Here is a 13281-nt window from a genome sequence, read left to right as displayed (position 1 = left end):
CCAAGTGGCATCATATATATTGAAAATAACAGAGGGCCTAACACAGATCCCTGCGGCACTCCATAGTTTACTGGAGTTATGATCGATTTTTCTCCATTTAAATAGACAAAATGGTAGCGGTCAGATAGGTATGATTTGAACCAGCTTAGTGCTTGTCCTTGAACACCAGTATAATTTTGTAGTCGATCTAAGAGTATTGTGTGATCTATAGTATCGAACGCAGCACTAAGATCAAGTAAAACTAGTATTGAGCAGTGGTGTGCCGTCAGAGCCAGCAGGGCCTTCTCTGCTGGCCCTGTCAAAATAAAAAAAATAAAAAATTTCTATAATTAAATTAATGTGTGTCTGAACATGTCTAAATTCAATTTATGTCTATCAGTACGTTACGATATATTTCCAGAAAGAATATGGTTATTTTTTTGTGAGTCTGAGCTGGATTTTCCATATGTCATCTAAACGCAGCTCCGTGGACCAGCACTAGTTGTATAGCTAGCCTTCCGTTGAAGCTGCCATTTTCCATTTGATCATAACTTTGACTGACGTGTTTTATCAGCCAATCAAATTGTGAAGCGTATGACAGAACGCCCCAGAGGCCCAGCGATGTGTCGACGGCTAGCCCGCGCTGATGTCATCGAGTGGGTGGGCTGATACAATACATGTTTGTGTACAATAACAATTTTCAGGAAAAATAACATTACGATGTCCAGAAATCAATTTCATTAGTACATTGGGTCATTTTGGGTACATTTGTCATCCTAGATCTACTAATATTGTTAGTGCCGAGAATTTCCACGTGACTAAATGCATTGATACTGAATAACTTTCATGTACTGTGATAGTCTAGTGGTAGAACTTTTGCCAAGCATGTCAGAGGTTCTGGGTACGAATCCACACTCGTATAGTTTTTTTTTTTTTTTTTTTTTTTCGAATATGTTCATCAGTGGTTGAATATCAAGCAGGGCGTTTGTGTGCATTTTGTTTTGTAAGATTTCAACAAATAGAAAGTCTCCGCAACGGCGATAGATTGAAGCGCGCATCTGAGTGAAAACTGTGCGTGAGCCACAAGAGAACACTATATCCGCGGCAACAAGCACTCAGCTTGAACAACACATTTCAGCGCTAGAATGCATCTTATTCAACAAACGAAAATTAATGTCCTGCTAGTTAACCGGAGATGTTTTATTTATTTGTATTAGGTACATCCGTGCGCGAGATGTTTCAGCTCAGCTTTTATAATGCACAGTGACAGTGGTGTGCGCTGAGGTTGAAGATCAGCTGTCTCGTCGTTGATGTTACGCAGTAGTGCATACAGTGCATGATTGTATTTTGCATGAATCTGTGTGTGTTGTTATGGCGATTGGGGGGGGGGGGGGGGGGCGTTAGATCGTTACTGAAGGCCCTGACTGAAACCCCACGGTACGCTACTGGTATTGAGATACAGCCTTGGTCAGAAGCTAAAAGTAAATCATTTGTGATTTTAACGAGCGCAGTTTCAGTGCTATGATGCGGTCTGAATCCAGACTGAAACTTTTCATAGATCTCATTTTGTTGCAAGAAAGAGCCCAGTTGAGCGGACACCACTTTTTCTAATATTTTAGACATAAATGGAAGATTTGAAATGGGTCTATAATTTGCTAGATTATTATGATCTAATTGTGGTTTCTTAATGAGAGGTTTTATAAGTGCCAGTTTAAATGTTCTTGGAACATGACCTAAAGATAAAGACGAGTTAATAATATTGAGGAGAGGCTCTTCCACTACAGGTAACACTTCTTTCAGTAGTTTAGTTGGTATAGGATCTAATAAACATGTTGTTGTTTTAGATGAAGTGATAAGTTTATTTAACTCTTTTTGTTCTATAGTTGTAAAGCACTGTAATTGTTCTTGCGGGGTGATAACCCAAGGTTTAGACTAAAAAAAGGAGTTAGATTGACCCAGGGGTTAGACTAACCCAGCGGTTAGAATAGACTGACCCAGGGGTTAGAATAGTCTGACCTAGGGTTAAGAGTGACCCAGGGGTTAGACTGACCCGGGGTTTTGAATAGACTGATCTAGGGTTTAGAATGACCCAGGGGTTAGACTGACCCTGGGTTTTGAATAGACTGACCCAGGGGTTAGAATAGTCTGACCCAGGGTTTAGAATAGACTGACCCAGGGTTTAGAATAGACTGACCCAGGGGTTAGACTGACCCATGGTTTTGAATAGACTGATCTAGATTGATCTGATTTAGAATGACCCAGGGTTAACTAGCTGAAGTGTGAAAAGCCAGAATGAGCCGGTGTACTAAGAAGAGGACGCACCGAGCCGATGAAGGCCGAAGGTGAATCTGTGCGTCGGTGGTTTAGCCGAGAGCCAGAGCGCCAGCAGAGACACGATGATCCCGATCAGATCTGTCAGCATGTGCAGCGCATCCGTCATGATGGCCAGACTGTTGGCCACGTACCCACCTGAAAGACAAACCCAGTGACAGGAGCGGGCGACACACACACACACACACACACACACACACACACACACACACTCTCCCCGACGCTCACCTATCAGCTCGCCCACCATGAACAGGAAGTAGAGCAGAGCGGCGAAGCCCAGTTTCCTCATGATCTTCCGGCGCCGGTCGCTCTCTCGACTCTTTCGGCACCCGTCACACGGCTCCGACACCAGGCCCGACGAGGAGCCCAGGAGCGAGTCGTCATCGTCCAACACTCGCGTGACCGTCGACCCGTTAGCCGCCGAGAACTCGTCCGCCTCTCCCGACACCACTACCTTCAGCTGGCTGAACCGGGGCGTCTCGTCGTCCTCCATATCCTCGGAGAAGTCGAAGGCGGCGTCGCTGAGGTGCCATTCGTCCGGGTCACGGCGAAACACCGACCTCACGCGGCCCATCAGGCCCGACATCTGAGCGAATCTCTGAAACTGTCTCGTGGGTTGAAGCGCTAGGTTACCTGCAACACAACAGCTCAGGTCAACTTTACCAACACACAACAGCAAACATCATCACATATCAGACTCGGTCAAATAAAGTAACTCTAAGACACAAGAGTCACTATCCCAGCAAGCAATTTGCATTTAAAAGACGTCTAATAGCCGTCCAAACACAGCCTGATGTCTAGGCTAAAACAAGGCACAATTTGGGCGGTCAGTGAAAACTTAATAGACGTCTAGACCATCGCCCAAGATTAGACTAGTCATCAATTAGATCATCGGTTCCCAACAGGGGGGTCGCGGCCCACAAGGGGGCCTCAGCGAGCTCTGTGGGGGGTTTTGAGCAATTTGCATTAAATAAAAGTCCTTAACTTTTTTCTGTTCGAAATGTATATAAAAAGCGAGTTCATCATGAATCCATTTTCCAAACTGTGTTTTTGTCTTATCCTGAATCACTATGGTACACCTATAATAAGTGTTTACATTGGGACTATTTTACCCTGGTTCGGATCGCTGCCGCTGCGGAGTAGCCCAGTACCTGCGTGACTCGTCATAGACGCACCATAGAGACGCGTACACAGAGAGAGAAGTAGTTCCGGCTACAATATGTTCTTCCGAAAGACGCATTATTCTGTTAATAAACGCATGTTTGTTATCGCTCGCTATAGCGCCAAAAGCCTCAAAAGTAAAGCCTCACATTGATAAAGCCTCACAAATAACATGCAAGTATTGAGGCCCCAGACACCAGTCATTTAGTAATAGCCTATATTCATTCTTTTTTTACCTACACACAAGTGTGAATCCTGATATTTTTGTTATTGCATTTAAAATAGGGCAAATTTATAGGCTACTCCTAGGCTTACATTTTTAAATTACAAAGGGCCTACTAATGTTTTTGTTATTGTATTTTCAATATTATAGGCTATTATTTGTGCATAAACATATCTGTTTATAGTAAACACACCGTTTGTTTGAAAACAACATATTTTGTCATCCTTGCTGCAAGCTTACAAGAGCGAAAATATCATTAAATGTGAAGGGGGGCCCTAAAATATTTTCTTGGGAAAAAGGGGGTCTCAGACAAAAAAAGGTTGGGAACCACTGAATTAGATCACAAAGAAATGAAATGAGTGAAGAAATGAAACCAAACACCTTATAATCAGTGTTGACTTTGCTAACGTGACGGACTATCACACATCTCGCAAGTTATTCTGGCAAAAACGTGTAACCAAATTCAAGATTATTTTGTCTAGAAGTGTGTTACTCATAGCCGGACTATATCGGGTCTATAGTTAACCTACTCATAGCCGGACTATATCGGGTCTATAGTTAACCTACTCATAGCCGGACTATATCGGGTCTATAGTTAACCTACTCATAGCCGGACTATATCGGGTCTATAGTTAACCTACTCATAGCCGGAATATATCGGGTCTATAGTTAACCTACTCATAGCCGGACTATATCGGGCCTATAGTTAACCTACTCATAGCCGGAATATATCGGGTCTATAGTTAACCTACTCATAGCCGGACTATATCGGGTCTATAGTTAACCTACTCATAGCCGGACTATATCGGGTCTATTGTTAACCTACTCATAGCCGGACTATATCGGGTCTATAGTTAACCTACTCATAGCCGGACTATATCGGGTCTATAGTTAACCTACTCATATCGGGCCTATAGTTAACCTACTCATAGCTGGACTATATCGGGCCTATAGTTAACCTACTCATAGGCGGACTATATCGGGTCTATAGTTAACCTACTCATAGCCGGACTATATCGGGTCTATAGTTAACGTACTCATAGCCGGACTATATCGGGTCTATAGTTAACCTACTCATAGCCGGACTATATCGGGTCTATAGTTAACCTACTCATAGCCGGAATATATCGGGTCTATAGTTAACCTACTCATAGCCGGACTATATCGGGCCTATAGTTAACCTACTCATAGCCGGAATATATCGGGTCTATAGTTAACCTACTCATAGCCGGACTATATCGGGTCTATAGTTAACCTACTCATAGCCGGACTATATCGGGTCTATAGTTAACCTACTCATAGCCGGACTATATCGGGTCTATAGTTAACCTACTCATAGCCGGACTATATCGGGTCTATAGTTAACCTAGACAGTGAAATGATGGACTTTGCTTGCTGGGTATAGACCAGAGTAACACACTTCTAGCCAAAATAACCTTGAATTTGGTGTTTGGTATCATTTCTTTGACATGTTCTATGCGTAACCTGTGCGTCTAATCTTGGGCTCTGGTTTAGACGTCTATAACATTTTCACTGACAGCCCAAATTTTGCCTTGTTTCAGCCTAGAGACGTCAGGCTGTGTTTGGGCGGATATTAGACGTCTTTTAAACGTAACACTGCTTGCCGGACACCGGACCTCTCTGAAGCGTCAGTGCGGGAGGAACTGACACTGTCTCGTGGGTCGAAGCGCCAGGTTACCTGAAACACAACAGCTTTACCAGCACACAACAGGAAACATCATCAAATACAGACACGGTCAAATAAAGCAACTCTAAAACACAAGAGTCACTATTGAGCTCCAGTCAGTTCAGTGTTGTTGATTCAATTCACATTTATTTGTAAAGCGCTTTTCACAATACACATCATTTCAAAGCAGCTTTACAGAAAAGACAAGAGTCCACATTATAATTTAGACAGATCTGTTATCAGAGGTGACTGTCTAAGTTATGCATTTTAGAATCGCAGTTAGCGAAAAAGGTATTAATTTAAACAATGTAATAATTTAAGGCAGAAACAATGAGCTCATTGAAGGAATGAATACTTGTTTGTTAACAAATTATTATGACATTTAGAAAAAGGGTAGCATTGACTTCAGAGACAATGATGTTCAGTTCGTCAGATATGAAACGCTAAAGCACAGAGTTTGTTCAGTGTGTTCATCAGTGTTTCAGCGCGTTCATGTGTTTCAGGACTGAATGTCAGCGAACACACACTGAACACACACTGAACACACACTACACACACTACACACACTGAACACAACGAAAACATCATTAAAAGAGTACAAACCTTCCTAAACTCTGCCGTTCGCTGGTTCCGTCCATTGCGGTGTGAGTTCGGGGAAATCTCAGAGTGTGAGTAAGTGTGTGTGTGTGTGTGTGTGTGTATGAGAGAGAGAGAGAGTGTTTAATGTTAGCGCGTCCACTCTGCGCGCGTTCCAGCTCTACTACAGCGCGCGCGCATTCAAAGTTCACATTCATGTGCAAAATTAACATGTAATTATATATTATACCTCTTTAGCACATTTCACTGTTGTATTTGTATGTGTGTATGTATCAAGAAAAAATCCTTGTGTTCAAGGTTACTTAGCAATAAAGCTATTTCTGATATTATTATATTATATTATATAAGTTAGTCCGCTGCTGAATGAGAACTGAACTGAGCTGACGGTGACATCATTTTTGAAGAACTACTTTATAGATTAAATTAACTAATTTATCTTTCATTTGATATTTGATCAAATGCATAATTTTCCTGTTTATCACTGTAAAGCTGCTTTGAAACAATCTGTATTGTATAAAGCGCTATAGAAATAAAGGTGGCTTGACTCCGGTACAATCGTTCCGCCAATCGGAGGCGTCGCTCAGCGGCACGTGATTAAAGGCGGAAGTGCTCTCAGAGTGGCAGCGCGTCGCGTTGTGATATAGACAGTAAACAGTCTCTGGGTCACATGAGCTTCGGTCACATGATGTTTGTGAGCCGCTCCTGGAAGCGTTTTCACTATCACATCAGGTTTGCTGACCGCCATTAAATACACAAGATAGAAGAAGAATCACTTTCATCTGACGGGAATATGATGCGCTCAAGAGGGTTCGTGTTCAGACAGATGTGATCAGTGACGTACACACGATTAATGTGGTTCATGAGGAACCTGACTGTGTGTGTGTGTGTGTGTGTGTGTGTGTGTGTGTGTGTGTGTGTGTGTGTGTGTGTGTGTGTGTGTGTGTGTGTGTGTGTGTGTGTGTGTCTGTCTGTCTGTCTGTCTGTCTGTCTGTCTGTCTGTCTGTCTGTCTGTCTGTCTGTCTGTCTGTCTGTCTGTCTGTCTGTCTGTCTGTCTGTCTGTCTGTGTGTGTGTGTGTGTGTGTGTTTGCAGTGTGTGTCGTGATGGAGGACGTGGTGTGTGTGGATGAGCACACGATCCAGAGACTGACTGAAGGATTCCTGTCACACTATCAGCCGGAGCTCAACGCCTCCAAGCAAACCCTGCAGGAACTCACGTATGATCACATATAACACACTGTCCACGCGCGTGCTAACTCTGTCCACGCGCGTGCTAACTCTGTCCACGCGCTTGCTAACTCTGTCCACGCGCGTGCTAACACTGATGATCTGTTGCATGAAGCTTCAGTCAGTGACGTCCATCATTTGATCAGACTGCAAAGAAAAGACATTTGAATTCAAAACCCTGCCCTCCTGAAATCATCCTTTATTTGTTCTCACTTCCAGACAAAATCAAGTTATTTTGTTGGATACGCTGGAGCAAGAAGTCACAAAATTCCGCGAGTGCAACGCCATGATTGATCTGAACGCACTGGTGAGTTTTAATCGCGTGGTTCCTCTCGTAGAAGCGTCGTCAGACTGACAGCTGATGTGTTTCAGTTCACAGAGGCCAAAGTTTATCACAGCAAACTGGTGAACATTCGCAAAGAAATGATCGTTCTGCACGACAAGACGACCAGACTAAAGGTTTGAGCGGCGAGTCTTCTGGAGATTCATTCTTTACTGCTCTTCATGTTTATATGGAAGCTTGTTTCTGCAGGGGAATAAAAAACAATTATAATTCTCACTATTCTGAATTTAGAATTGTGAAATACAGTATAAACTCACAATTGTGTGGAAAAAAAATCTGAATTGTGAGAAAAAGTCAGAATTGCGAGATATAAACTTGCCTTTACGAAAAAAAAGTCAGAATTGCGAGAAAAAAGTCAGAATTGCAAGATATAAACTTGCCTTTACGAGAAAAGTCTGAATTGCGAGAAAAGTCAGAATTGCGAGATATAAACTTGCGGTTACGAGAAAAAAGTCTGAATTGCGAGAAAAGTCAGAATTGCGAGATATAAACTTGCCTTTACGAGAAAAAAAGTCTGAATTGTGAGAAAAGGGTTAGAATTGCAAGAAAAAAGTCTGAATTGCGAGATATAAACATGCGTTTACGAGAAAAAAGTCTGAATTGCAAGATATAAACTTGCCTTTACGAAAAAAAAGTCTGAATTGCGAGAAAAAAGTCAGAATTGCAAGATATAAACTTGCCTTTACGAGAAAAAAAGTCTGAATTGCAAGATATAGAATTGCGTTTACGAGAAAAGTCTGAATTGCGAGAAAAGTCAGATTTGCGAGATATAAACTTGCCTTTACGAGAAAAAAAATCTGAATTGCGAGAAAAGTCAGAATTGCGAGATATAAACTTGCGGTTACGAGAAAAAAGTCTGAATTGCGAGAAAAGTCAGAATTGCGAGATATAAACTTGCCTTTACGAGAAAAAAAGTCTGAATTGTGAGAAAAAAGTCTGAATTGCGAGATATAAACATGCGTTTACGAGAAAAAAGTCTGAATTGCAAGATATAAACTTGCCTTTATGAGAAAAAAAGTCTGAATTGCAAGATATAGAATTGCGTTTACGAGAAAAGTCTGAATTGCAAGAAAAAAGTCAGAATTGCGAGATATAAACTTGCCTTTGCGAGAAAAAAGTCAGAATTGCGAGAAAAGATTTTGAATTCCGAGAAAAAAGTCAGAATGACGATATAAACTTGCATTTACGAAAAAAGAACTGAATTTCGAGAAAAAAAGTCAGAATTACGAGATATAAACTTGCGGTTACGAGAAAAAAGTCAGAATTGTGAGAAAAGTCAGATTTGCGAGATATAAACTTGCTTTTACGAGAAAAAATGCATTTATGAGAAAAAAGTCAGAATAAAAAAAAAAGTCTAAATTGCACGATATAAACTTGCGTTTACGAGAAAAAAATCAGAATTGCGAGAAAAAAGTCTGAATTAATAGATATAAACTACGATTGAAAGAAAAGTCAGGATTCCGAGAGGAAATTCTTTGTTTTTATTTTTATTCCGTGGCAGAAACAAGCTTCCATACTTTACCCTGGGTTAGTATGCTTTGCCGTTTGAGACGGAACGACAGATTAAGAGTGAAGAGTGTATGAATGTGTGCAGAAGCGAGCGCTGAAGCTGCAGCAACACAAGCAGAAGGAAGATCTGGAGCGCGAGCAGCAGCGAGAGAGAGAGCTGGAGCGAGAGAGACGCCTCGTCGCCAAACCCGCCAAACGCTCCGGCGACGCCTGAACCAGCGCCTCACACACACTGAGCTCAGCCCCGCCCACTGCACACAGATTCTGCCCCTGTCACAGCTCCGCCCACTGCACACAGACCCCGCCCCTGTCACGCCCCACCCACTGCCCTCAGACTCCGCCCCTGTCACAGCCCCGCCCACTGCCCTCAGACTCCGCCCCTGTTACCGCTCCGCCCACTGCTTTAGACCCTGCCCCTGACACACCCCTGCCCTCTGCACACAGACTCCGCCCCTGTCACACCCTTGCCCACTGCACACAACTCCGCCACTGTCACCGCCCCGCCCACTGCTTTAGACTCCGCCCCTGTCACACCCCTGCCCCTGTCACACCCCTGCCCACTGCACACAGACTCCACCCCTGTCACGCCCCGCCCACTGCTTTAGACTCCGCCCCTGTCACAGCCCCACCCACTGCACACAGACTCCTCCCCTGTCACAGCCCCGCCCACTGCACACAGACTCCTCCCCTGTCACAGCCCCGCCCACTGCACACAGACTCCGCCCCTGTCACCGCCCTGCCCACTGCACACAGACTCCGCCCCTGTCACCACCCCGCCCACTGCACACAGACTCCGCCCCTATCACAGCCCCGCCCACTGCTCTTAGACTCTGGCCCTGTAACCACCCCGCACACTGCACACAGACTCCGCCCCTGTCACCGCCCCGCCCACTGCTTTAGACTCCGCCCCTGTCACACCCCTGCCCCTGTCACACCCCTGCCCACTGCACACAGACTCCGCCCCTGTCACGCCCCGCCCACTGATTTAGACTCCGCCCCTGTCACAGCCCCACCCACTGCACACAGACTCCTGCCCTGTCACAGCCCCGCCCACTGCACACAGACTCCTCCCCTGTCACAGCCCCGCCCACTGCACACAGACTCCGCCCCTGTCACCGCCCTGCCCACTGCACACAGACTCCGCCCCTGTCACCACCCCGCCCACTGCACACAGACCCCGCCCCTATCACAGCCCCGCCCACTGCTCTTAGACTCTGGCCCTGTAACCACCCCGCACACTGCACACAGACTCCGCCCCTGTCACCGCCCCGCCCACTGCACACAGACTCCGCCCCTCTCACAGCCCCGCCCACTGCTCTTAGACTCCGCCCCTGTAACCGTCCCTGTCCTCATAAAACTGATCTGAGAAACCTCTTAAACGAGTTGGATTCTCTGGGACTAAATGTGATAAAGATGCTCTGGTGACTCTTTATCATCATTATTATCATCATGTGCATTTCTATCCAGATAAATAATAAAACTGTAATGAAAGTGTTGGTGTGCTCTTTTATCAACATAATTTATTACCTTATATAATGCTCTTTTAATGTAAACAAATATGATAAAACTGTAACAATTTTCAATAAAGTTTCAGGTAACGCTTTACAATAAAGTTCATTATTGAATATAAGGTTAACATTAGTTAACTACATTAATTAACATGAACTAATAATGAACTGCACTTAGCATTTATTAAAGGGGTGGTTGATTATGATTTCTCTTCTCTAACTGTAGTTAGTGTGTAATGTTGCTGTGTGAGCATAAACAACATCTGCAAAGTTACGACGCTCAAAGTTCAAAGCAAAGGGAGAGATTTCCTTTTACAGAAATCACTTTAAGAACTACAACAAACGGCTGGTAGAGACTACACCACATTCCTCACGGGTTAGTGACATCACCAACCCTAGAATTTACATAAACCCCGCCCCAGAACATGATTTATTGATTATCAACACAGAATATGCTAATCAATGACTAGAAGATCGTTAACTCCACATCAGATACATAAATTCATCAACTAACTATTCAGAAATGTCCTGTTGCTCCGCCCCCTGTGCCGGGAGAAGCAGCTCATTTGCAATGGACACAAAAACGGTGCGTTTTTTGTTCAAAAAGTGACGATTTGAACATGCTATAAAAATATCTGTGGGGTATTTTGAGGTAAAACTTCACACACACACTCTGGACATCAGAGACTTATTTTACATCTTGTGAAAAGGGCATTATACAGTACCTCCCCTTTAATCTTTGTTAATTGTTAATGCATTTACTAATACTTTTTAAAAATCTTGTTAACATTAGTTAATGCACTGTGAACTAACATGAACAAAGATTAAAAATACAGCAACAAATGTATTTGTCATGATTCCTGTCCTGTGTTTCCCTTGTCTTGTGTGCACTTTTGTTATTTCCTGTTATGTGCTATGTTTTGTAGTCCTTTGTAGTCTTTCTTGTTTATTAGTCTCACCAGGTGTTTCTTATTAACCACGCCCCCTTGTTACTTAGTTAAGCTTGTTTGTCTCTGTGTATTTATAGCCCTTGTGTTTCACTTGTTACCTTGTCAGTTGTTGTTCATGTAATGGTTGCCTCTGTGATTCCCTGGTTTTGTTCCTTTGAGTTCTGTGTTCCATGTTTCCTGTTACTTTATTAAAATACCCTGCGTATGGCAAGCCGTTTTAACATTTAATCATTTAAACCGACTAGTCTCTATTTTCATGCTACTAGTACTTATTTTTTAGATACTAGTATCTATTCCATTAAGTACTAGTACTTATTCATTAGCTACTAGTGCTTATTCTTTAGGTACTAGTGCCTATTCTTTAGATACTAGTGCTTATTCGTTAGGTACTAGTACTTATTCAATAGATACTAGTACTTATTCATTAGATACTAGTACTTATTCATTAGATACTAGTACCTATTAAATAGATACTAGTACTTATTCATTAGATACTAGTACTTATTCATTAGATACTAGTACTTATTATTAGATACTAGTACTTATTCATTAGATACTAGTACTTATTATTAGATACTAGTACTTATTCATTAGATACTAGTACCTATTAAATAGATACTAGTACTTATTCATTAGATACTAGTACTTATTCCAATAGTGACTAGTAACTATTCTTTTGTTACTAGTAACAAATACATTTTTTTGCCATTGACTTCTATGGGGATCTGTCATTCAGATATCAACTATTCAGTTCTGACTAGTATGTATTCCAATTGTGACTAGTACATATATATTAGATACTAGTAGTTATTTATTAGGTACTAGTACTTATTTTTTAGATACTAGTACATATTCATTAGATACTAGTACCTATTAATTAGATACTAGTACTTATAAATTAGCTACTAGTACTTATTCAATAGATACTAGTACCTATTAAATAGATACTAGTACTTATTCATTAGATACTAGTACTTATTCAATAGATACTAGTACTTATTCATTAGATACTAGTACCTATTAATTAGATACTAGTACTTATAAATTAGCTACTAGTACTTATTCAATAGATACTAGTACCTATTTATTAGATACTAGTATTTATTCCGAATGTTGCTAGTAAGATTTTTTATTTTACTAGTCACAACTGCTTTTTTACTCGTCTTATGTTATGACTAGTCAGAACGGCCACTGGATAGTTCAATTAAAAATTTTACTAGTAAAATCCAAAATCTTACTAGTAACATTTGGAATAAATACTAGTATCTAATAAATAGTTACTAGTATCTATTCAATAAGTACTAGTAGCTAATTTATAAGTACTAGTATCTAATTAATAGGTACTAGTATCTAATGAATAAGTACTAGTATCTAATGAATAAGTACTAGTATCTAATGAATAAGTACTAGTATCTATTGAATAAGTACTAGTATCTAATGAATAAGTACTAGTATCTATTTAATAGGTACTAGTATCTATTTAAGAGGTACTAGTATCTAATGACTTAGTACTAGTATTTATTGAATACATACTAGTATCTAGTAATAGGTACTAGTATCTAAAAAATAGGTACTAGTACCTAATAAATAACTACTAGTATCTAATATATATGTACTAGTCACAATTGGAATACATACTAGTCAGAACTGAATAGATGATATCTGAATGACAGATCCCCATAGAAGTCAATGGCAAAAAAAAATATTTGTTACTAGTAACAAAAGAATAGTTACTAGTCACTATTGGAATAAGTACTAGTATCTAATGA

The 13281-nt window shown here is 41.5% G+C and overlaps 2 protein-coding genes and 1 long non-coding RNA gene across 3 annotated transcripts; 2 read left to right on the top strand and 1 right to left on the bottom strand.

Annotated features, from left to right (window-relative positions):
* Positions 1–1665: 1665 nt before the first annotated feature.
* Positions 1666–6097, bottom strand: LOC309507324 (putative proton-coupled zinc antiporter SLC30A4). The gene is made up of 3 exons (XM_082181490.1): positions 5985–6097; positions 2539–2943; positions 1666–2448 (listed from the first exon to the last, which is right to left on the bottom strand). The coding sequence occupies exons 2-3, from the start codon at positions 2894–2896 to the stop codon at positions 2285–2287; spliced, it is 522 nt and encodes a 173-aa protein (XP_082037616.1). The 5' UTR covers positions 2897–2943; positions 5985–6097; the 3' UTR covers positions 1666–2284.
* A 971-nt stretch (positions 6098–7068) lies between these two features.
* On the top strand, positions 7069–10545 carry LOC309507326 (biogenesis of lysosome-related organelles complex 1 subunit 6-like). The gene is made up of 4 exons (XM_082181492.1): positions 7069–7192; positions 7422–7509; positions 7575–7661; positions 9140–10545. The coding sequence occupies exons 1-4, from the start codon at positions 7080–7082 to the stop codon at positions 9266–9268; spliced, it is 417 nt and encodes a 138-aa protein (XP_082037618.1). The 5' UTR covers positions 7069–7079; the 3' UTR covers positions 9269–10545.
* On the top strand, positions 7668–8946 carry LOC309507333. The gene is made up of 2 exons (XR_014209123.1): positions 7668–8097; positions 8181–8946. It is a non-coding gene; the product is annotated as an uncharacterized lncRNA (long non-coding RNA).
* Positions 10546–13281: the final 2736 nt, after the last annotated feature.

Source organism: Leuciscus leuciscus (assembly GCF_965113295.1).
Source record: "Leuciscus leuciscus genome assembly, chromosome: 10".
NCBI lineage: Eukaryota > Metazoa > Chordata > Actinopteri > Cypriniformes > Leuciscidae > Leuciscus > Leuciscus leuciscus.
The sequence above is the reverse complement of the archived record's forward strand: the minus strand, read 5'-3'. Positions and strand labels throughout refer to the sequence as shown.